Source organism: Petromyzon marinus, chromosome 48 (assembly GCF_048934315.1).
Source record: "Petromyzon marinus isolate PM22_M1 ecotype Great Lakes invasive population chromosome 48, UKy_Petmar_22M1.pri1.0, whole genome shotgun sequence".
In the NCBI taxonomy this organism is placed as follows: Eukaryota; Metazoa; Chordata; class Hyperoartia; order Petromyzontiformes; family Petromyzontidae; genus Petromyzon; species Petromyzon marinus.
Window position 1 is genome coordinate 7,675,026 of NC_133714.1, and position 24,795 is coordinate 7,699,820.

Below are 24,795 nucleotides of genomic sequence, written 5' to 3' on the forward strand. Positions count from 1 at the left end.
TACACGAGGGGGTGGGTGGCCAGCACCACGCCCGACCGCCTTTGTCTCCCTAGTGGCGATGTTTACACACCGCACCAGGTACTCATTTGATGCTGAGTCGACCTAGGGGAGGCCCGGGACCGGTTCAGATAATCGTCACTGGTGTTGGCCGTGAGGGGAATCGAACCCATGTCACCAGGTTCATAGCGCAGTGCGCTAACCGCTACACTATCGCTCCCCACACACACGCACACGCACGCACGCATGCACACATGCACACACGCATGCACACACGCATGCACACACGCACGCACACACGCACGCACACACACATGCACGCACACACGCACACACACACACGCACACACGCATGCACACACACATGCACACACACGTGTGCGAGCCTTCCGTTTGGAAACATTCCTGGGTCGGCCTGCAGCAAGCGGCTCCCGATTGGTCGACTTCCTTCCATCGGCACAAACGGACCGAGTGGCAGCCACGGGGCGTCCAATACCAACAACCCGTTCGTGCGCCAGATCTAACTCTCTCTCTCTCTCGCTCTCTCTCTCTCTCTCGCTCTCTCTCTCTCTCCAGCTCTCTCTCTCGCTCTCTCGCTCTCGCTCTCTCCAGCTCGCACTCACGTCTTCTCCCGGCTTCGTGGAAAAGGTGATGAACGCAACGGCGGCGGAAACGCCAGCGTGGCACGGTAGCCCTCGCTCTCGAGTAGCCGAGCAAAGTTCAGGAGGTCATCAGACAACGATGATGATCATCATCATTTTAAATCGTCGAGATTGAAAACTAATGTCTTTCAAACTGCTCTGTGTTTAGTTATTGTCCTTCCCCCACACCTCCGATTAGCACGCTTGGCTACGTACGGTGCAAAATAAGTTCAACATACATGCATCCATACATGATGCCAGGTCATGAGTTAATTATGATTAATGATAATTGACAATGGTATTGATGATGCCATTAGGTCATGAAATAAGCACGTTGATAATATTAATGATTTTGATTTAAAGCTTTCGTGACTGCAGGGATTCATATTCTTGGTTCTTTCGGTAAAGTCACGTAGAAGGGAAACAATAAAATATTGTTTTATATTTTTATTATTTTATTGTTTCCCTTCTACGTGACTTAACCGAAAGAACTAAGAATATGAATATAATATTAATGATGTCGATAATGGCCAGGAGGCCATTAGATAATGCTGGTAATGATGCCACAGGTCATGAGATAATCATGTTGATGATTATGAGATCTCCTTTGCAAGTAGCAAGATATAGTAATAGGCTTTTACCCTTTTATCTGGCACAAAAACTGGCACCTTTATACAAGGGATCATGTTTGCAATAACCACAACACAAGCAGTCAAAATGCAAACAAAAAGAGACAACTCTGATAATGATATGCACTGTCCTTGAATTTGATTGGTCCATACCCGAGACAGCTTTTCTTAGAGCCTAGTCTCCACTGGTGTTGGACCAGATGACGCCAAAAGGCGTGTGTGTGTGTACGAGAATCGCCGCCAATTTACTTTGACGTTTACGAACCTTACGAATGATCTACACAAGAAACGTGTCCGATCCACCTGTTATTCGGGGGAAGAGTATTTTATTTTAAAAATGATTATGCACTGGTTAGATGACTTCGGTAACACAGTTAATTTTGCACCAATCCTTATTTAGTTAATGAGGGGTTTTTTTTGGGTTAGATCACGTACAGTGAGGGAAAAAAGTATTTGATCCCCTGCTGATTTTGTTCGTTTGCCCACTGACAAAGAAATGATCAGTCTATAATTTTAATGGTAGGTTTATTTGAACAGTGAGAGACAGAAAAACAACAAAAAAATCCAGAAAAACGCATGTCAAAAATGTTATGAATTGATTTGCATTTTAATGAGGGAAATAAGTATTTGACCCCTCTGCAAAACATGACTTAGTACTTGGTGGCAAAACCCTTGTTGGCAATCACAGAGGTCAGACGTTTCTTATAGTTGGCCACCAGGTTTGCACACATCTCAGGAGGGATTTTGTCCCACTCCTCTTTGCAGATCTTCTTCAAGTCATTAAGGTTTCGAGGATGACGTTTGACAACTCGAACCTTCAGCTCCCTCCACAGATTTTCTATGGGATTAAGGTCTGGAGACTGGCAGGCCACTCCAGAACCTTAATGTGCTTCTTCTTGAGCCACTCCTTTGTTGCCTTGGCCGTGTGTTTTGGGTCATTGTCATGCTGGAATACCCATCCACGACCCATTTTCAATGCCCTGGCTGAGGGAAGGAAGTTCTCACCCAAGATTTGACGGTACATGGCCCCGTCCATCGTCCCTTTGATGTGAAGTTGTCCTGTCCACTTAGCAGAAAAACATCCCCAAAGCATGTTTCCACCTCCATGTTTGACGGTGGGGATGGTGTTCTTGGGGTCATAGGCAGCATTCCTTCTCCTCCAACACGGCGAGTTGAGTTGATGCCAAAGACCTCCATTTTGGTCTCATCTGACCACAATACTTTCACCCAGTTGTCCTCTGAATCATTCAGATGTTCATTGGTAAACTTCAGACGGGCATGTATATGTGCTTTCTTGAGCAGGGGGACCTTGCGGGCGCTGCAAGGATGTCAGTCCTTCACGGCGTAGTGTATTACCAATTGTTTTCTTGGTGACAATGGTCCCAGCTGCCTTGAGATCATTGACAAGATCCTCCCGTGTAGTTCTGGGCTGATTCCTCACCGTTCTCATGATCATTGCAACTCCACGAGGTGAGATCTTGTATGGAGCCCCAGGCCGAGGGAGATTGACAGTTCTTTTGTGTTTCTTCCATTTGCGAATAATCGCACCAACTGTTGGCACCTTCTCACCAAGCTGCTTGGCAATGGTCTTGTAGCCCATTCCAGGCTTGTGTAGGTCTACAATCTTGTCCCTGACATCCTTGGAGAGCTCTTTGGTCTTGGCCATGGTGGAGAGTTTGGAATCTGATTGATTGATTGATTGCTTCTGTGGACAGGTATCTTTTATACAGGTAACAAGCTGAGATTAGGAGCACTCCCTTTAAGAGTGTGCTCCTAATCTCAGCTCCTTACCTGTATAAAAGACACCTGGGAGCCAGAAATCTTTCTGATTGAGAGGAGGTCAAATACTTATTTCCCTCATTTAAAATTTATAACATTTTTGACATGCGTTTTTCTGGATTTTTGTTGTTGTTATTCTGTCTCTCACTTATCAAATAAACCTACCATTAAAATTATAGACTGATCATTTCTTTGTCAGTGGGCAAACGTATAAAATCTGCAGGGGATCAAATACCTTTTTCCCTCACTGTACATGTGTAGTAGCTACATGTGTAGTAGCTACTACACGTGTAGTAGCTACTACACATGAAGTAGCTACTACACATGTACATATGTTGTACACACATGTAGTAGCTACACGTGTAGTAGCTACGGGCCTCGCACTTTCAAGGGCCCCGCGCTAAATGCTTTCAAGCTATCGATTCCGGTTCAGTGATTCTGCACTTGCTCTATTACTATAGTACTATACTTCCATCAACTTTTACAAACGACCGAGTGTTTAAGGTTCGCGATTTGTCGCATTATGTGGCTGTATAGCAAATGAAAAATACAATTACAGTAAAAAAAATGTATGTGTTTTAATATTTACGTTTTTATTTATTTAGGGCCCGTTTATAACATAAGCTACAGGCCCCACACTAGCTTAATCCGGCACTGGTGGTGGGGCCATGCGCTGAACGAGCCTATGCCGTCACCCAGACCGTCACTCTGTGTCACCCAGACTGTCACTCTATGTCACCCAGACTGTCACTCTGTGTCACCCAGACTGTCACTCTGTGTCATCCAGACCGTCACTCTGTGTCACCCAGACTGTCACTCTGTGTGACCCAGACTGTCACTCTGTGTCACCCAGACTGTCACTCTGTGTCACCCAGACCGTCACTCTGTGTCACCCAGACTGTCACTCTGTGTCACCCAGACTGTCACGCTGTGTCACCTAGACCGTCACTCTGTGTCACCCAGACTGTCACTCTGTGTGACCCAGACTGTCACTCTGTGTCACCCAGACCGTCACTCTGTGTCACCCAGACCGTCACTCTGTGTCACCCAGACTGTCACTCTGTGTCACCCAGACTGTCACTCTGTGTCACCCAGACTGTCACTCTGTGTCACCCAGTCTGTCACTCTGTATCACCCAGACCGTCACGCTGTGTCACCCAGACTGTCACTCTGTGTCACCCAGACTGTCACTGTGTCACCCAGACCGTCACTCTGTGTCATCCAGACCGTCACTCTGTGTCACCCAGACTGTCACTCAGTGTCACCCAGACTGTAACTCTGTGTCACCCAGACTGTCACTCTGTGTCACCCAGACTGTCACTGTGTCACCCAGACTGTCACTCTGTGTCACCCAGACCGTCACTCTGTGTCACCCAGACCGTCACGCTGTGTCACCCAGACTGTCACTCTGTGTCACCCCAGACTGTCACTCTGTGTCACCCAGACTGTGACTCTGTGTCACCCAGACTGTCACACTGTGTCACCCAGACCGTCACGCTGTGTTACCCAGACTGTCACACTGTGTGTCACTCTGTGTCACCCAGACCGTCACTCTGTGTCACCCAGACCGTCACTCTGTGTCACCCAGTCCGTAACTCTGTGTCACCCAGACCGTCACGCTGTGTCACCCAGACCGTCACTCTGTCACCCAGACCGTCACTCTGTGTCACCCAGACTGTCACGCTGTGTCACCCAGACTGTCACTCTGTGTCACCCAGACCGTCACTCTGTGTCACCCAGACCGTCACTCTGTGTCACCCAGACTGTCACTCTGTGTCACCTAGACCGTCACTCTGTGTCACCCAGACCGTCACTCTGTGTCTCCCAGACCGTCACTCTGTGTCACCCAGACTGTCACACTGTGTCACCCAGACCGTCACTCTGTGTCTCCCAGACCGTCACTCTGTGTCACCCAGACTGTCACACTCTGTCACCCAGACTGTCACACTCTGTCACCCAGACTGTCACACTGTGTCACCCAGACTGTCACACTGTGTGTCACTCTGTGTCACCCAGACTGTCACTCTGTGTCACCCAGACCGTCACTCTGTGTCACCCAGACTGTCACTCTGTGTCACCCAGACCGTCACTCTGTGTCACCCAGACCGTCACTCTGTGTCACCCAGACCGTCACTCTGTGTCACCCAGACCGTCACTCTGTGTCACCCAGACCGTCACTCTGTGTCACCCAGACTGTCACTCTGTGTCACCCAGACTGTCACTCTGTGTCACCTAGACCGTCACTCTGTGTCACCCAGACAGCCACTCTGTGTCACCCAGACTGTCACTCTGTGTCACACAGACTGTCACGCTGTGTCACCCAGACCATCACTCTGTGTCACCCAGACTGTCACACTGTGTCACCCAGACCGTCACACTGTGTCACCCAGACTGTCATGCTGTGTCACCCAGACTGTCACCCTGTGTCACCCAGACTCTCACTCTGTGTCACCCAGACTGTCACGCTGTGTCACCCAGACCGTCACTCTGTGTCACACAGACTGTCCCGCTGTCTCACCCAGACTGTCCCGCTGTGTTACCCAGACTGTCACTCTACGTCACCCAGACTGTCCCGCTGAGTCCATCCGCAACTCGCCCATCACAGCGAGACACGGGTTTGGTGGGGTCGTGGGGGACGTGGGGGGGGGAACAGGCCGTGTGGTCACTTGGCCCCCACCCTCTCTCTGCCAACCCAAACAGGATCGCGGAAGGACGAGGAAGGAAGCGATGGCCTCACCTGGCGGAGAGGATGAAGGACCGCTCCACGCTCACGATGATGAGCTCGTTCTGGTAGGCCTCCTGCGACGGCTTGCTCACCTGTGCGTGCACAGTACACAAAGACAAAGGTAGGAAGAACGTTGAGCATTATAAGGGCACGGGGTGACCAATAAGGTCTGAATTGGTCCGTAACAAGGTAGGGCACTGATAAGGGGTTTGTTCGAGCGTCGTCACCACCAACAACAACGACGACGACGACGACTCCCCGCAATGTACCTTCATGCCCGCGAGCGACAGCATGTTGTTCAGCTTGTAGGTGCCTCCTTGCTGCGGCGTGGTGTACAGCAGAGTGTCATTCATCTGTGGCCACGGGGCACATGGGGGGTGGCGAGGGAGGCGGAGGATAACAGCGCAGGTTAAGAGCGTTGCGTGCGTTGGGTCCGTCCGTAGCGTGGGGTCAGGGACGACTCTCGTAGGCAAGATCCGACGCGGTGGGATCAACGTCGGTGGAAGGTTGTGCCACTCGCACGGTACAGGACCGGGCAGATTGATCAGAGGGTTGGTCACAACTTGCCGGTGAAATCCAGCGCCATTAGAATGCGCCGTGGTGGCCAATGTTACGTCAGCTACCCATTCGAGCTACACACACCTACCCAGTCACTCGCCTACTTACCTAACCAACAACACAGCTACCTACCCGGCTACCCATCTCCAAACCAGGCTACCCACCCAATCAACCAGCTACCCATATAACTACCCACCCAGCTACCCACCCATCTACCCAGCCACCTACCCAGCTACACACCCATCTACTTAACTACCCACCAAGATACCCACCCACCCAGCTACCTACCTACCCAGCTACCTACCCAGCCACTCACCGACTTAACTACCCACCCACCCAGATACCCACCCACCCGCCCAGACTGTCACTCTGTGACCCAGCTACCCAGCTACCCACCCGCCCAGCCATGTTTTCTAGCAACCCGTGAGCGTGCTCGCGAACCCTCCGAGCGCCGGCTGTGCCACAGCCTCATGATCCGCGGCAGCGTTTCCGCTCCGCGCGCGGCAGTCGCGGCACGGCACATTCCAGGGTCCCCCCCCCCCCATACCCCACCCCCTACCCCCCCGTGTGCCTCCCAGCGTCCCCACTGACCCACATTTGCAGCTGTTGCTCCACACCGCCGTGCCACGTGTGTTTCCGCACGATGCTGCCTGCTGCTGCTGCCGCCGCTGCAATGTATTCAACTATGCTGGAATAGAGTCCGAGACTTGGCCATCGCCACCACCACCACCAGCAGCAGCAGCAGCAGGGCTAGCAGCCGTGATCGATCCACTGCCGGATGGAGGCCTTCCACCTCAAGCCGTTTGCGTCCCTCGGGGGCCCTGCGGCCGAGAGACTCCCGCCGACCGGGCCCGCCGCCTCGCTCGTCTCGACTACGCCCGGCGCAACGCGGCATGGGCACGCGCCCCCGATATCCGCCGCTCCATCTCCGCGGTAGACGTGCCCCCATCCAGATCCCCGCCACTGCCGCCACCCGCCTTGCCTTGGCTGCCAACGTGCTCACCGAGCTGCATCTAGCTTCCGGTTGACCAAGCGAATGCGTGACGAGGTCGCGCCCGGTCGCACGCAAAAGTGCTCGCCGCAGACGAACCTCAACAGACCTCGCCGATCTCGTCAAGCGGCGTCAATCATCGTCACGCCAGCTCCGGCCGTCACCCTCGCGGCGGCGGCGGCGGCTTTGGGCTGCTCGCCGTCGAACACAGACGGCGGCGGTCACCGCAGCGTCACGCGGCGCTCTCAGGCGCGCTGCTTCTGCGGCCGTCTGGAACGCTCTTCCTTCCGATATCAGGAAGCCACTGGGAGCTGTGCAACTTTTAAATCATCGTCGTCTAGACTGACAAACTCATTTCTTTAGAGCCGCTTTTTGGGTTTGGGTTTGTTGTCCTTTCCCCGCACCTCCTGTTATCACGGTTGGCTACGTACTGTGCGAAAGAAGTTCAACATGCTGTACGTACATTGTTTTCTGTTCTTCCCCCGCAGCTCTGGTTAGCACGGTCGGGAGATAGGTACATAGGTAAGTTGGTTTGGTATGTTGGTGGGTAGACAGTTAGATGTGTAAGTATTTACGTAGGTATAGAAGTACTGAAGGTAGTTATGCATGTGGGTATTTGGGTACGATCATAAGTAGGTAGGTGTGTAGATCAATACGTGGCTAGCTGGGTGTGTAGATCAATACGTGGCTAGCTGGGTGTGTAGATCAATACGTGGCTAGCTAGGTGTGTAGATCAATACGTGACTAGGTAGGTGTGTAGATCAAAAGGTGGCTAGCTAGGTGTGTAGATCAATACGTGGCTAGCTAGGTGTGTACATCAATACATGACTAGGTAGGTGTGTATATCAATACGTGACTAGGTAGGTGTGTAGATCAATACGTGACTAGCTAGGTGTGTAGATCAATATGTGACTAGCTAGGTGTGTAGATCAATGTGACTAGCTAGGTGTGTAGATCAATAAGTGGCTCGCTAGGTGTGTAGAACAATAAGTGGCTAGCTAGGTGTGTAGATCAAGTCATGGCTAGCTAGGTGTGTAGATCAATACGTGGCTAGCTAGGTGTGTAGATCAAGTCATGGCTAGCTAGGTGTGTAGATCAATACGTGGCTAGCTAGGTGTGTAGATCAATTGGTGGCTAGCTAGGTGTGTAGATCAATATGTAGCTAGCTAGGTGTGTAGATCAATACATGGCTAGCTAGGTGTGTAGATCAATACGTGGCTAGCTAGGTGTGTAGATCAATAAGTGGCTCGCTAGGTGTGTAGATCAATAAGTGGCTAGCTAGGTGTGTAGATCAATGCGTGGGTAGGTAGGTGTCTAGATCAATACGTGGCTAGCTACGTGTGTAGATCAATACGAGGCTAGCTAGGTATGTAGATCAATACGTGACTAGCTAGGTGTGTACATCAATACGTGGCTAGCTGGGTGTGTAGATCAATAAGTGGCTAGCTAGGTGTGTAGATCAATGCGTGGGTAGGTAGGTGTCTAGATCAATACATGACTAGCAAGGTGTGTAGATCAATACGTGACTAGCTAGGTGTGTTGATCAATACGTGGCTAGGTAGGTGTGTAGATCAATACGTGACTAGCTAAGTGTGTAGATCAATACGTGACTAGCTAGGTGTGTAGATCAATACGTGACTCGGTAGATCAATAAGTGGCTCGCTAGGTAGGTGTAGTTACGCAAGTGGGTTCAGTCATGACGTCGTCCTGCTGCTGCTGCTCTATTTAAGACAGGAAGCAGCTGGATCGCTTCACTCACTATTCTGGCAAATCGCCCAATGATGCTGGTTGATGTAATTACCAGCGAAACGTCGGACTACTCAGATAGTAAATGTTGTGGATTTACTCTCCAGCACACCAGTGGGCTGAAGTAGTCACTAATCGGCGTGTTTTGTTTGCGTGACAAATCCCTTACTGGCTGTGTCGGGCGGTGGAGGGTTACGACACAACATTTATACCCACAAGCGATCGAAACCCTAAAACCTTTATAGTGAATAATGTTGGCGGCGAAAGCCCCGCGTGTGAAAAGCCGAAGCGGGGAAGGTAGCTGAGTAGGCAGAGACACGGAGAGAAGGTAGCTGAGTAGTCAGAGACATGGCGAGGAGGTAGCTGAGTAGGCAGAGACACAGAGAGAAGGTAGCTGAGTAGTCAGAGACACGGAAAGACGGTAGCTGAGTAGTCAGAGACACGGAGAGAAGGTAGCTGAGTAGTCAGAGACACGGAGAGATGGTAGCTGTGTAGGCAGAGACACGGAGAGAAGGTAGCTGAGTAGTCAGAGACACGGAGAGATGGTAGCTGTGTAGGCAGAGACACGGAGAGAAGGTAGCTGAGTAGTCAGAGACACGGAGAGAAGGTAGCTGAGTAGTCAGAGACACGGAGAGACGGTAGCTGAGTAGTCAGAGACACGGAGAGACGGTAGCTGAGTAGTCAGAGACACGGAGAGACGGTAGCTGAGTAGTCAGAGACACGGAGAGACGGTAGCTGAGTAGTCAGAGACACGGAGAGAAGGTAGCTGAGTAGCTACCGTCTGAGGAGTCAGAGACACGGAGAGCGAGCGAGGCGGCAGGAAGGGAGGCTGGCAGAGAGGCAGGAAGGGAGGCCCGGGGTGGAAGGGAAGTGGAGAGAGGTAAAGAGGGGAGGTGTGGAGAGGGGGTGCGGATAGTGGGGGGGGAGGGGGGGGGGAGAGGGGGTGGGGAGAGGGGAGGTGTGGAGAGGGGGTGCGGATAGTGGGGGGGGGGGGGGAGAGGGGGTACAGAGAGGGGGTGCGGAGAGGGGGTGCGGATAGTGGGGGGGGAGGGGGGGGGAGAGTGGGTACAGAGAGGGGGTGCGGATAGTGGGGTGGAGAGGGGGTAGGAGAGGGGGTACAGAGAGGGGGTACAGAGAGGGGGTACAGAGAGGGGGTACAGAGAGGGGCCGTGATGAGGGAGTGAGGAGGGGGGGTCAGGAGAGAGGTGTTGCGGCGGTGGGGTGCGTCTGCGCTCCGTACCAGGTAGAACACGCGAGGCTGCATCACTTTGCGCGAGAGCTTCATGAGCGTCCCCTCCTTGAGGAAGACCTGTGGCGAGCAGCAGGCGGCGGTGGCACCGCGGGGACGGGGGGGGACGTCAGACGCAGCTACGCGGCGCGAGCGACCAAACAAACAACGAGAACAAACTCAACTCTCTCGTCGATAACGATGCCGCGGCCTTGAAAGGAAAAAAAAAAATTTGCTCTGTATATTTAACAGGCGACGTTTCGGGCAATGGTCCTAGCTTGTGAAAAATAAATAGCGAGGCCGGAGGGATAGGGCGGAAAGTAAACCTTCCGGTTCGTCCGTGGTTCCTCCTAGCCCCTCCGAGTGAGTGGGTGTCTGTGCAAGTGAGTGGGTGAGTGGGTGTCTGTGCAAGTGAGTGGGTGAGTGGGTGAGTGTACAAGTGAGTGAGTGAGTGGGTGTACAAGTGAGTGAGTGGGTGTCTGTGCAAGTGAGTGGGTGAGTGTGCAAGTGAGTGAGTAAGTGGGTGAGTGTGCAAGTGGGTGAGTGAGTGGGTGTCTGTGCAAGTGAGTGAGTGAATGAGTGAGTGGGTGAGTGAGTGGGTGAGCGAGCAAGTGGGTGGGTGAGTGGGCGAGTGAGCAAGTAGGTGAGTGAGTGGGTGTGTGAGTGAGTGGCTGAGTAAGCGAGTAGGTGAGTGAGTGAGTGGGTGGGTGAGTGGGTGGGCGAGTGCGCAAATGCATGAGTGGGTTGGCGAGTGAGTGGGTGAATGAGCAAGTGGGTGAGTGGGTGGGCGAGTGGATGGGTGAGCGAGCAAGTGGGTGGGTGAGTGAGTGAGTGAGTGTGCAAGTGGGTGGGTGAGTGGATGGGTGAGCGAGCAAGTGGGTGGGTGAGTGAGTGAGTGTGCAAGTGGGTGGGTGAGTGGATGGGTGAGTGTGCAAGTGGGTGGGCGAGTGGATGGGTGAGCGAGCAAGTGGGTGGGTGGGTGAGTGGGTGATCAAAAGGGCAAGCACATATTGTGCAGCGACAGCGCGTTTGAAGTTGACGCGATAATTCCTATTACAAGAGTGAGATGGTGCAATAAGAACAGGCTTCACCCATTCTGGATTAATCCAGGCGTTAGGATATCAACAGACCAACTAGACACCTATTACAAGGCATCGAGTCTGCATGAACCACGCGTACTTGCGGTAAAACATGCCAACAAACATGCCAACAAACATGCCTTGACAATGCACGCCTTGTCCTTGACACCGATTGGCCTGCGCCAGAGAGAACCTCCGATCGGCAACGGTTGGCTACGTACGGTGCTAAAGAAGTTCAACATACGCACGTACGTTACGGCTGCTCGTCAGTGCTCGAGACGAAAGGCCGCCGAGAGGCAAACAGTACAAGGACCATGCAAACGTCAAAGCATTAATAGCTAGGGTTAAAAATCTGTTAAGGCGATGCAGGGGATTCTTTGTTTGGCATGGTTGTTATTGTTATTGTTTATGGATGTTGTGGTTGTGGATGCTGTGGCTGTGGTTGTTATTGTTTATGGTTGTTTCGGTTGTGGCTGAGCTAGTAACCACTCACCCTCCCGGGCTGAACTATCTCGTGATGTCCCGTAAGGCTGTACTGAATCTGCATCAGCTTCTCAAAGTTGTCCTGCAGAGACGCGTGGAGAGATGGACACACAGACAGACAGACGCAGACACGCTCACACACACACAGATGGACGTGTGGAAAGATGGACAGACGGGACACGTGGTGAGACGCACGGACACACGGACAGATGCACACATGAATAGATGGACACATGGACATGCGGACACACACACAGATGGACAGATGGACACACGGGACAGATGGACACATGGACGTGCGGACACACACACAGATGGACAGATGGACACACGGGACAGATGGACACATGAATAGATGGACACATGAATAGATGGACACATGGACATGCGGACACACACACAGATGGACAGATGGACACACGGGACAGATGGACACATGAATAGATGAACACATGGACGTGCGGACACACACACAGATGGACAGATGGACACACGGGACAGATGGACACATGAATAGATGAACACATGGACGTGCGGACACACACACAGATGGACAGATGGACACACGGGACAGATGGACACATGAATAGATGGACACATTGACGTGCGGACACACACACAGATGGACAGATGGACACACGGGACAGATGGACACATGAATAGATGAACACATGGACGTGCGGACACACACACAGATGGACAGATGGACACACGGGACAGATGGACACATGAATAGATGAACACATGGACGTGCGGACACACACACAGATGGACAGATGGACACACGGGACAGATGGACACATGAATAGATGGACACATGAACGTGCGGACACACACACAGATGGACAGATGGACACACGGGACAGACGCGGTTGATGTCAGTGCTAATGACCTGACCATGTGGGGTTGTTTACGGTCGTGCTAATCCTAAACAAACAGACCCAGCTTATCCGCACAAGGGGGGGGAGGGCAGCCACGATAATTCGGATTTAGGGGAGGGGGGGTCCAAATCAGCTCCCCACTCAGTGGAGGAGGGGGGGTGATTGGGAGAGTTCACAGCGATGAGATAACGGGAGTCAAACATCGGACAGGATCTGTCCCAACGACACCCATCAGCAGTATCATCTGCAGCCAGAGCAGCAGCAGCAGCAGCAGAATCAGGATCAGGATTCGTAGAAGCGGTAGAATCGTCCGCGGTCACGGCAGCAGCGTCGGCAAACATTTAAGCAGCAGCAGCAGCAACGTGATGAGTAGCCAATGTCGTGATCAGCACGAGTATCAGAATTAATCAGCAGTTTCAGCAAGCAGGCAGCAGTATCAGCGGCAGAAACGTCAAAACAAATGTTGGCACAGCAGGACGATCATCATCAGCATCACCATCATTAGCAGCAGCAACAGAATTATCAATCATAAAGACCTCTGCATTATCAGCAGCGTCACCCTTGTGTTTGTGTGTGTGGGTCAACGTGTGAGGGTGTGTGTGTGTGCATAGGGGTGTTAGTGTGGGGGTCCAGCCTCAAGTGAGTGCCTGCTGCGGTGTGGAAACATCGCCACTGTGGTTGGGCGCGGTGCTGGCCACTCACCCCCTCGTGTACCATGCTGGCCTTCATAGGTTCTCGCTAACGGCACTTGCCCCAATAACCTGTGTAGGCTATACGGGGGATCTTCGTTTTATGAATGAGTGTAGGGGTTTGTGTGTGTGGGTGTGTGTGTGTTGGTGTGTGAGTGTGTATCGGTATGTGTTGGTGGGTGTGTGTGTGTGTGGGGGTGTGTGTGTGTGGGGGTGTGTGTGTGTGGGTGTGTGTTGGTGTGTGTGTGTGTGTTGGTGTGTGAGTGTGGGTGTGTGGGTGTGGGTATGTATCGGTATGTGTGGGGGGGTGTGTGGGTGTGGGGGGGTTGGGTGGGTGGGTGGGTATGTGTGGGTGGTGTGTGTGGTTTCACGGGGAGCGGCAGTGTCGCGGTTAGCGCCATGCTGCGCTACGAACCTGGCAACCCGGGTTCGATTCCCGCTCACGGCCAACACCAGTGGCGATTATCTGAACCGATCCTGGGCTTCCCTTAGGTCGACTCAGCCTCAAATTAGTACCTGGTGCGATGTGTAAACATCGCCACTAGGGAGACAAAGGCGGTCGGGCGTGGTGCTGGCCACCCACCCCCTCGTGTGCCGTGCCGGCCTTGAAAGGTGCTGCTCGCGAACAGAACTTGCCCCTACAGTCTTGTAAGGCTATACGGGGGATCTTTGTCTTTGTGGTTTCACGTGCGGGTGTGCGTGCGTGTGCGTGTGCGGGTGTGTGTGCGGGTGTGTGTGTGTGTGCGTGTGCGGGTGTGTGTGCGGGTGTGTGTGCGGGTGGGTGTGCGTGTGTGCGGGTGGGTGTGCGGGTGGGTGTGTGTGTGGGTGTGTGTGTGTGGGTGTGTGTGTGCGGGTGTGTGTGTGTGTGTGCCGTTATCGTGCCACCTACCCCCTGTTTCATGCTGTCGTTGGCATGGTCAGCCACCTCGCTCACCATCGCCAGGGCGGCTGCTCGCAATGTAACACACACAAAGACAAATATCCCCTGTGTAGCCCAAACACACTGTTGGGGCAAGTGCTGTTAGCGAGCACCCATGAAGGCCGATGTAACACGTACACGCACACGCGCGAGCACGCATCCGGTGATTTCCCAATGCCTCTGTTCCCCGATTCCTCCGTCGGCGTCATTCCCCGGGCGACGGGACGATCTGTTCGGATCTCCCCAGCGGGGCGGGGGGGGGGAGAGGGGTGACATCGATCGCGTGAGAGAACGTCCCGAGGAAGCGGACGTTGTAGATCTACCTCCGAGACTGCCGCTCAAGTGACCTCTGGCGGCGCTGCCCCACCCGTCCCGCGACCGGGAGCGATGGTCGTGTCGTGGCGGTTGCATTGATCGCCGTGTAATCATTCTCGGAGTTGGAATTTTAAAATTAAGTTAAAAAAAACCGGTCAAATTGCGAGTGGATTTTAAGATACTGCTATGAACCTATGAGGCTCTAAAAGGGCTCACACCACCCCACATCGCTTGCAAGGGACTAATACATTTATATATCCCGTCAAGGTCCTTCTGATCTCCAACTGCTCAGCACTCCCAGGTCCGGGTTGCGCTCTTTTGGCGATTGGCGCTTTTGTTAGCGTGGCACCCAAGCTACGGAACGCCGCCTTGCCACTGGAAATCATCCAATGGGAGCCGGTGGATATATTCAGGTCTGCTGTGAAACCCCCGTCGCTTTAATGTGGCGATCGGCGCTTTTGTTAGCGTGGCACCCAAGCTACGGAACGCCGCCTTGCCACTGGAAATCATCCAATGGGAGCCGGTGGATATATTCAGGTCTGCTGTGAAACCCCCGTCGCTTTAAAGTGGCCTTCCCTTCTTTCGTGCGATTGCTGGCACCGCTGGGTTCTGGTTTTAGTTTCACTGCTTTTCACGCACGGCACATTGGGATCCCAGGATGGAATGGCGCATTATACATTTCAATTATTATTTTAACAAAAATCTGGCACGATGGCTCTTTGTGTACGCGTGTATGTTGTAAATTCTTGTCACACCGTGCGTAGCCAACCGTGCTAATCAGAGGCGAGGGGGAAGAACAACAAACTAAACACAAGAAGCAGTTCTGTGTTCATGTGAAGTCATTGGTGACACGCGTGAGACCAATCAACTCACTGGGCTTGGGAACCCAGTTTAATGACAACTGTGTGAGCATATGCATCTCTATGTGAGTCTATGGGTCTCTGTGTAAGTCTGTGGGTCACTGTGTAAGTCTTTGGGTCTCTGTGTAAGTCTGTGGGTCTCTGCATAATTCTGTGGGTCTCTGTGTAAGTCTGTGGGTCTCTGTGTAAGTCTGTAGGTCGCTGTAAGTCTATGGGTCGCTGTATGTATGTGGGTCTCTGTGTAAGTCTGTAGGTCTCTGCGTAAGTCTGTGGGTCCCTGCGTAAGTTTGTGAGTCTCTGCGTAAGTCTGTGGGTCTCTGTGCAAGTCTGTGGGTCTCTGCGTAAGTCTGTGGGTCTCTGCGTAAGTCTATGGGTCTCTGTATACGTCTGTGGGTCAATGTTTAAGTCTATTGGTCTCTGTGTAAGTCATCCGTGACCGGGCTTAGACCATCAACTTACTGCACTTGAGAACCCGGTTTAATCACAGGCAGCGGGTAGAACCCAGATTCGCACCCATGGGCTCAGTGAAGCTCGCTCAGCGATCTCTGAGCCACTTAGCCACCTACCTCCACCATTTTTATCCTCAATATTACTTCTCACAAAGCAACATTATGGATCCAAAAATTATTTAAATCAATTCGGTTCCGTTCCTGGTGTTGGAAATTTTAGTTCCACGTCGGTCGCCGTTTTTCGATCGTTCATTCGGAGCGTTAATTCGCTCCGTTCGGCGTTCCGTTCCGTGCTCCGGTCCAAATTCCGTTCCGCGTATCCGGTTCGCCGTCGATCTCTGCGCTGTCTGCGGTGGGGACCGCCGGCGAGGTACACTGCAAAACCCAAGACCGGCCATAACCGCTTCTCCCCAGTCCGGAACGGAGCGGAGCGGATTTGGGGACTGCAGCGGAGGAGAGACGGAGGCTTTACCTTGCGTGTCCTTGTAGTCTGCGGATTCCGGAGTGAGGTTCTTGAGGTAGTCTGCGGGGATACGGCGACAGCAGTGCAATGAGACGACGTAAAGAAATCGCCACGTAGAAATCGTCACGGAGAAATCGCCACGTAGAAATCGCCACGGAGAAATTGGAGCGAAGAAATCGCCACGTAGAAATCACCACGGAGAAATTGGAACGAAGAAATCGCCACGGAGAAATCGCCACGGAGAAATTGCCACGGAGATGACGTGGGAGGGGGAGGAGGAGACACCCAGACTAACAGCTGCAGAGAGACAGAGAAACCCACAGGCAGACACAGCGACACACACAGCCACACACACACACAACGACACACACACACACAGCGACACACACACACAGTGACACACACACACAGCCACACACACACACAGCGACACACACACACAGTGACACACACACAGCCACACACACACACAGCGACACACACACACACAGTGACACACACACAGCCACACACACACACAGCCACACACACACACAGCGACACACACACACAGCGACACACACACAGCCACACACACACACAGCCACACACACACACAGCGACACACACACACACAGCGACACACACAGTGACACACACACAGCCACACACACACACAGCGACACACACACACACAGCGACACACACACACACACACAGCGACACACACACAGCCACACACACACACAGCGACACACACACACACACGCAGGCACGCGAGAGCTTGCCCTCACCGGTGAGCAGGAGCCGGTACTGGGGGATCCTCTGCACCGGCTTGAGCAGGTGGTGCTTCAGGGCCAGGTTGGCGCAGCGGGGGCTCATCTGAGAGTCGTGGGGGGGGGCGGGGGCACGGGGGGGGCGACGACAGTGGGGGGCGGGGGGGGGGTTGCCTACGTTGAGCACGAGTTTTGACGCAATTCTGAAATGCTTGGCCAAGGTGGTCCCTGGCACCGGAACGATCGGCCGGAGCCGATCCCCAGTTCTGGAAGGGGTCGGTGAATCGGTTCCCGGGAAGTGGGGACGGGGAGAGCTCGGAGAGCCGAGTCAGCCCCGGTTCTCGGACGCTTCGCTCAACCGGCCCCCGGCTCGGGACCAGCCGCAGCTGAAGCTGGCTGCAGCTTGAGAATATTTTTTTTTTCCCCGCGTCGGTCAACTTCTGGTTCTGGAACGGTTAATCGAGCCAGTGACCCTGTTGTGGAACAATTTACACAGCTGATCTCAATTCCAAAAAAAAAAACAGCTGGATAAAAAAACTGCTTCCAGATCTAGAACAGCTGGTTAAGGCAGTGCCCTCTTGTCGAAGACTTGGCTAAGCTAAGACAAGTCCTGTAAAACTTTGGCTGAGCCCGTGCCGGTTCTGAAACCCACCTTGATTGTATAACCTGTCTCGGGTCTAGAACCTGTCTACATTATAAAACCCCATCACGGTTCCAGAATCCATCACAGTTCCAGTCCTCTCTCTCTTGAGTCGTCCTCTCTCTCTCTCTGAGTCGTCCTCTCTCTCTCTCTCTCTCTGAGTCATTCCCTCTCTCTGAGTCGTCCTCTCTCTCTGAGTCATCCTCTCTCTCTCCGAGTCATCCCCTCTCTCCGAGTCGTCCTCTCTCTCTCTGAGTCGTCCTCTCTCTCTGAGTCGTCCTCTCTCTCTGAGTCGTCTTCTCTCTCTGAGTCGTCCTCTCTCTGTCTCTGAGTCATCCCCTCTCTCTGAGTCGTCCTCTCTCTCTCTCTCTCTCTGAGTCATCCCCTCTCTCTGAGTCGTCCTCTCTCTCTCTCTGAGTCGTCCTCTCTCTCTCTCTGAGTCGTCCTCTCTCTCTGAGTCGTCCTCTCTCTCTGAGTCGTCCTCTCTCTGAGTCGTCCTCTCTCTCTCTGAGTCATCCCCTCTCTCTGAGTCGTCCTCTCTCTCTGAGTCGTCCTCTCTCTCTCTCTCTACGACAGCGAGCGAGGAGCGAATGCCACGCAGCGGCAGCAGCAGCGTCCCCTGTCGTCGCAAGCGCACGCTCAACATCGTGCATTATCAATATATCATCATCATCACTTTAAGACGTAGTTGGCTTTCACGACCAATATCATCCACAACAGGTTTTTTCTTGGGTGCCATCGCGTAAATATACAATTACAATGTTGTGGCTTGGCCCACCAGCACACCGGTGCGCTGTACTAGTCACAAATTGGCCACGTTCTATTAACGTGACGTAACTGGCCGCGTCGGGTGGTGGCGGGTTTAACGGCGCGTTTATTATATTCACGCGACCAAAACCCAACAAAAGCCTGCATTACGTATCATCACCACCATCATCATCATCATCACCGCGATGACGACGATTATTATTTACATCGTCCATCGCGACGCTCTCGCCGAACCTCGAAGTCCCGCACGACGGCGGCGAACGGCGGGCACTTGCGGCAGCACTCGTCCAGCAGCAGGGTGATGCGGTCAAACTCCTTGATGTAGGCGGAGTACATCTTCAGGTAGGGCCCCTTGCGCATGATCACGTCGGCGATGCGCTCACGCTCCTCCTCCCTGACGTGCGCCGCGCGGACACGCACGCAAAGGCAAAGATCCCCCGTGCAAGCTTTAACAGACAAGGGGCAAGTGCCGTGAGCGAGGATGCGCCTACAAAGGACGGCCGCCGGCGCACAAAGGCGGTGGGGGGGTGGTCAGCACCACGCCCGGCCGCCTTTGTCTCCCCAGTGGCGATGTTTACCACACATTGCACCAGGTACTCATTTGAGGCCGGGGGGGGGTGGTGGTTGGGGGGGGTGGTGGTGGGGGGGGGGGGGGGTGGTGGTGGTGGGGGGTGGTGGTGGGGGTGGTGGAGGTGGTGGTAGTAGTGGTGGTAGTGGTGGTGCGGGTGGTGGGGGGTGGTGGTGGGGGGTGGTGGTGGGGGGTGGTGGTGGTGGTGGGTGGTGGTGGGGGTGGTGGTGGGGGGGGTGGTGGTGGGTGGTGGTGGTGGTAGTGGTGGTGGTGGGGGTGGTGGTGGTGGGTGGTGGTGGTGGGGGTGGTGGTAGTGGTGGTGGTGGGGGGGGTGGTGGTGGGTGGTGGTGGGGGGTGGTGGTGGGGGGCGGTGGTGGGGGGCGGTGGTGGTGGGGGGGGTGGTAGTGGGTGGTGGTGGGGGGTGGTGGTGGGGGGTGGTGGTGGTGGGTGGTGGGGGGGGGTGGTGGTGGGGGGCGGTGGTGGTGGGTGGTGGTGGTGGGGGGCGGTGGTGGGGGGCAGTGGTGGTGGGTGGTGGGGGTGGTGGTGGCGGTGGTGGGTGGTGGTGGTGGGGGGCGGTGGTGGGGGGCAGTGGTGGTGGGTGGTGGGGGTGGTGGTGGCGGTGGTGGGGGGCGGTGGTGGGGGGCGGTGGTGGTGCGTGTGACTGACCAGTGAGCCATGCGCTCCTCCAGCTCCTGCAGCAGGCTCTGGTTGAGCTCGTAGAGCTGGGGCAGGTAGAGGAGGATCTGGGACAGCGTCTTGTCGTCCACCAGAGGCTTGCCGGCCTCCACGCCGGCGCTCACCACCGCGCCACGGAAATCCTGCGGCGGGCGGGTGAGCGGGTTGGCCAGTGGGTGAGCGAGCGAGTGGGCGAGCGGGTCGGTGGGTTAGTTAGACGAGGGAAAGAATAAGTGAGTGAGTGAGTGAATGAATAGGTGGGTGGGTGATTGAGTGAGTAAAGAAGCCGGTTGGTGAGTGAGTGGAGAAGTGGGTAAATAAATTGGCGATTCGGTGAGTGGGTGGGTAAATAAATGGGTGAGCGGGTGGGTGAGTGAGCGAGCGAGAGGGTGGGTGAGCGAGCGAGCGGGTAGGTGGATGAGTGAATGAGTTAGTGGGTGGGTGAATGTGCAGGTGAGTGACCGCATGAGCGAACGGGTGGCATGCTAAACAACTGAATGTGTAAATAAATAAATAAAACTCACAATGTGTAGCAGCTTCAGGACATCAACAAACCTAGAGAGACACAAGACACAGGGTCACGACCCTTTGTGTGCGGGTCAGGGATAGAGGTAAGGATAGGGTTTGTGCATTAAGAGTGGGGTGGAGGGGGTGGAGGGGTTGGAGGGTCTTCCTGTGCGGAGCGCCGTGCAACCCCGCAGGGTGTAAGGGTGCGCGCATCTCAAGAGAGGTGGGCCGCCGTGATACGTACACTCTCTCGGAGCTGACCATCTCGCGCGCGATGTGGAACGCCTTGTTTCTCTTCACTTCCACATCGCTCTGAGAGAGGGAGGAGTGGCACAAACATCAACAACAACCACCAAACACTTTACCCTCTAATCAAATAGCAACCGCGTGAGAAACTTTACTCACATCCAAAAGGAATTAGGATGCTTATTCTGTATGAAAATGTAATTCTTACATAGGAGGCAAAGCTGCAGCCCTGCAATTGAAAGGGTGCCACGGTGGCTAGGAGATGTTAATTACCTCGCCTGATATACAGGAGGTCGCGGGTTCCATCCGACCCTGACGCTGTGGTCACGTGGATTTTTCTCCGGGCCGTCCGGTTTTTCCCTCCACATTTGGAATCAACATCGTGCGTTCAGAGTATTTGGCTGCTGTAAATTTCCACACAGTAAGCCACTTCGTCGGAGCTATCGTTTCTGAGAGCCAGCTCGCTTATGAAAAAGAGCTACACGGGCTCAGTGGGGTAAAATTAAAAGAGTTTGGTTAAGAGTTCGTTAGCTTGCTCACGCAACTCCTGGCAGGAAGGGCCCTCTCCCTACATGACAGCCCCTCTTGACGGTACTCGGCCTACTCAGAATCAGGACATTTATCTTCACTGGAGGAATCCGATGAGCTAGTAAGCTCTTCTCCACGGATCTCCAGCGGCTCACAGATATCCAGTACTCTCCCACGCCGGCCAGGCGCGCTGGGAGAGGTTGTCGTGCCCACCCACGCTTTAACCCCACCGCACGCGACCTGACGACCGGTCCGCCTGCGACGAACCCGTTGACAACTGCCGGGTGGGACAGAGGCGATGGGGAGGGGGGTGGCGGCGGCGGAGGAGGGGATCGCCCGCGGGGTTCTTTCAACTTCCGCGCTGGAAGGTTCGGAGCTGGATGGCGAGTCCGGCGAGCTGCCGACCGTTCACATCAGCAGCAGCAGCAGCGTCCAACAGTCGGGCCGCGGGAGATGATGTTGTGTCACACAGCGACAGCATCGCGGGGGCGGGGGAGTGGGGCCGAGAGCCGGGCCGCTCTGCGTTCCCTGGCGGCCACGCCGAACCGGGAAGGGAGTCGCACGGTGGCAGCCAAGGGCGTCGCGGCTTCCACCCCGCGGCACGCAAAGAGCTTCCCACCCCCCGCCCTCGCCCCCCCCCCGGCCCCGCGGAGCGTGCGCGAGCTGCAGCGGAGCCTCCCGCGCGAGAACCCACGACGGTTTGGGGTCGCGGGGGCACCCAGGGGAAGGGGCAAGGGGGAGGGAGGAGGTGCGGAGGGCGACGGTGGCGGAAAGGCGGCAGTGGCAGTGGGGAGCGGCAGGGTGCGTGTGTGTCCCTGTGTGTGTCCCTGTGTGTGTCACTGTGTGTGTCCCTGTTGTGTGTCCCTGTGTGTATCCCTGTGTGTGTCCCTGTGTGTGTCACTGTGTGTCCCTGTTGTGTGTCCCTGTGTGTGTCACTGTGTGTGTCCCTGTTGTGTGTCCCTGTGTGTGTCCCTGTGTGTGTCACTGTGTGTGTCCCTGTTGTGTGTCCCTGTGTGTGTCACTGTGTGTGTCCCTGTGTGTGTCCCTGTTGTGTGTCCCTGTGTGTCCCTGTGTGTGTCACTGTGTGTGTCCCTGTTGTGTGTCCCTGTGTGTGTCCCTGTTGTGTGTCCCTGTGTGTGTCCCTGTGTGTGTCCCTGTTGTGTGTCCCTGTGTGTGTCACTGTGTGTGTCACTGTGTGTGTCCCTGTGTGTGTCTCTGTGTGTGTCCCTGTTGTGTGTCACTGTGTGTCCCTGTGTGTGTCCCTGTGTGTGTCCCTGTTGTGTGTCCCTGTGTGTGTCACTGTGTGTGTCACTGTGTGTGTCCCTGTTGTGTGTCCCTGTGTGTGTCACTGTGTGTGTCCCTGTTGTGTGTCACTGTGTGTGTCACTGTGTGTGTCACTGTGTGTGTCCCTGTGTGTGTCCCTGTTGTGTGTCCCTGTGTGTGTCCCTGTTGTGTGTCCCTGTGTGTGTCCCTGTGTGTGTCACTGTGTGTGTCCCTGTTGTGTGTCCCTGTGTGTGTCCCTGTGTGTGTCCCTGTTGTGTGTCCCTGTGTGTGTCACTGTGTGTGTCACTGTGTGTGTCCCTGTGTGTTGTGGGGAGCGATAGTGTAGCGGTTAGCGCACTGCGCTATGAACCTGGCGACCCGGGTTCGATTCCCGCTCACGGCCAACACCAGTGACGATTATCTGAACCGGTCCCGGGCCTCCCCTAGGTCGACTCAGCCTCAAATGAGTACCTGGTGCGGTGTGTAAATATCGCCACTAGGGAGACAAAGGCGGTCGGGCGTGGTGCTGGCCACCCACCCCCTCGTGTACCGTTCCGGCCTTCATAGGTGCTCGCTAACAGCACTTGCCCCTACAGTCTGTTACAGGCTATATGGGGGATCTTTGTTTCGTGGGGAGCGATAGTGTAGCGGTTAGCGCGCTGCGCTATGAACCTGGCGACCCGGGTTCGATTCCCGCTCACGGCCAACACCAGTGACGATTATCTGAACCGGTCCCGGGCCTCCCCTAGGTCGACTCAGCCTCAAATGAGTACCTGGTGCGGTGTGTAAACATTGCCACTAGGGAGACAAAGGCGGTCGGGCGTGGTGCTGGCCACCCACCCCCTCGTGTACCGTTCCGGCCTTCATAGGTGCTCGCTAACAGCACTTGCCCCTACAGTCTGTTAAGGCTATATGGGGGATCTTTGTCTTTGTCTTTGTCCCTGTGTGTGTCCCTGTTGTGTGTCTCTGTGTGTGTCCCTGTTGTGTGTCACTGTGTGTCCCTGTGTGTGTCCCTGTTGTGTGTCACTGTGTGTGTCCCTGTGTGTGTCCCTGTTGTGTGTCCCTGTGTGTGTCCCTGTTGTGTGTCCCTGTGTGTGTCCCTGTGTGTGTCCCTGTGTGTGTCCCTGTTGTGTGTCCCCGTGTGTGTCCCTGTGTGTGTCCCTGTGTGTCCCTGTGTGTGTCACTGTTGTGTGTCACTGTGTGTGTCCCTGTTGTGTGTCCCTGTGTGTGTCCCTGTGTGTCCCTGTGTGTGTCCCTGTGTGTGTCCCTGTTGTGTGTCCCTGTTGTGTGTCCCTGTGTGTGTCACTGTGTGTGTCCCTGTTGTGTGTCCCTGTTGTATGTCACTGTGATCTGCCCTCTGACCATCGACTAGTCATCTGTAAGATGCGCCTGCCATTCTTCCACTCCGGTGGTGGGTGTACACCCAGGACCCCATTTCAACCTAAAGTGACCTGGTCTCAGTTATCTGATGAAAGTTGCAAGCGAGAATTTCATCATCGCTTGCGGCTGGGATTGGCATCGTCCCCGACTCCTCCTGATGTCGAGGGTAAATGGGTGAGGTTTAGGACTGACTCATGCAGGTGCAATGGCTGCTTTGGGTACGCGGTCCAGACCTCCCCAGAGACCCTGGCTGACAGAGGAGGTGTTCAGGATGGTTGAGAAAAAGCGACAGGCCCACTGTCATCGGCTACAGAATCCCACGTCAGAGAATAAGGAGGCTTACCGCAGCCTTCGCTCGGAGGTTCGGAGAGCCGTGAGGCACTGCAAGGATGGGTAGTGGTTGCGGGTTGCTGAGGAGATGGAGTCTGCCTCAGTGGCCCGCGATCACAAATCTCTATTTAACTCCATCAAAAAAGTAACCTGCAGCGCCACACCTATTACCATCATTAGGGGAAAAAACGGTGATCCAATCTCTGACCCCCAGGAACAGGTTTGCAGATCTGCTGAGCATTTCTATGAGGTCCTGGGGGAGGGAAAATCCCTCAGCCAGGAAAACATCGTGGCACAAAGTGAGGATGACCGTGCTGAGACTGTGGTGCCTCAAATATTGGAAGAAGTCACCCCCTGTGAGTGGCTGGCTGAGGTGCCATCTGTTGAGGAAGTACTGAAGGCGATCCGGAGTCTGAGACCGGGAAAGGCAGCGGGCAGAGATGATCTCCCAAGCGAAATGCTGAGGGAGGGTGGTGTTTGTGCACAGACTGCCCTATAGGACATCATAACAACAGCCTGGACCACTGGATGGGTTCCGCAGGATTGGAAGGATGCCCCGGTGGTCCCCCTCTTTCAGAAGGGGGACCGCACAGACTGTAACAACTACAGGGGCATCTCACTCCTCAGTGTGCCAGGAAAGGTCCTGGCAAGGATTATTCAACATCGCTCTGCTAGGCACGCTGAGGAGAGGCTTGCGGAGCCC

At 54.5% G+C, this 24,795-nt stretch overlaps 1 protein-coding gene across 2 annotated transcripts in view; it reads right to left on the reverse strand.

The window, feature by feature from the left end:
• Positions 1–24,795, reverse strand: part of FGD6 (FYVE, RhoGEF and PH domain containing 6) — a 67,590-nt gene that overhangs the window by 17,008 nt on the left and 25,787 nt on the right. For both annotated transcript variants that reach the window (XM_032972212.2, XM_032972211.2), the window contains 11 exons: positions 20,590–20,657; positions 20,363–20,393; positions 19,830–19,981; positions 18,830–18,989; positions 17,206–17,293; positions 16,442–16,492; positions 14,316–14,374; positions 11,867–11,938; positions 10,307–10,375; positions 6,041–6,124; positions 5,784–5,863 (listed from right to left, as the gene is read on the reverse strand). In XM_032972212.2, coding sequence (XP_032828103.2) covers positions 5,784–5,863; positions 6,041–6,124; positions 10,307–10,375; positions 11,867–11,938; positions 14,316–14,374; positions 16,442–16,492; positions 17,206–17,293; positions 18,830–18,989; positions 19,830–19,981; positions 20,363–20,393; positions 20,590–20,657 — 914 coding nt within the window. The remainder of the gene's footprint in view (positions 1–5,783; positions 5,864–6,040; positions 6,125–10,306; positions 10,376–11,866; positions 11,939–14,315; positions 14,375–16,441; positions 16,493–17,205; positions 17,294–18,829; positions 18,990–19,829; positions 19,982–20,362; positions 20,394–20,589; positions 20,658–24,795) is intronic.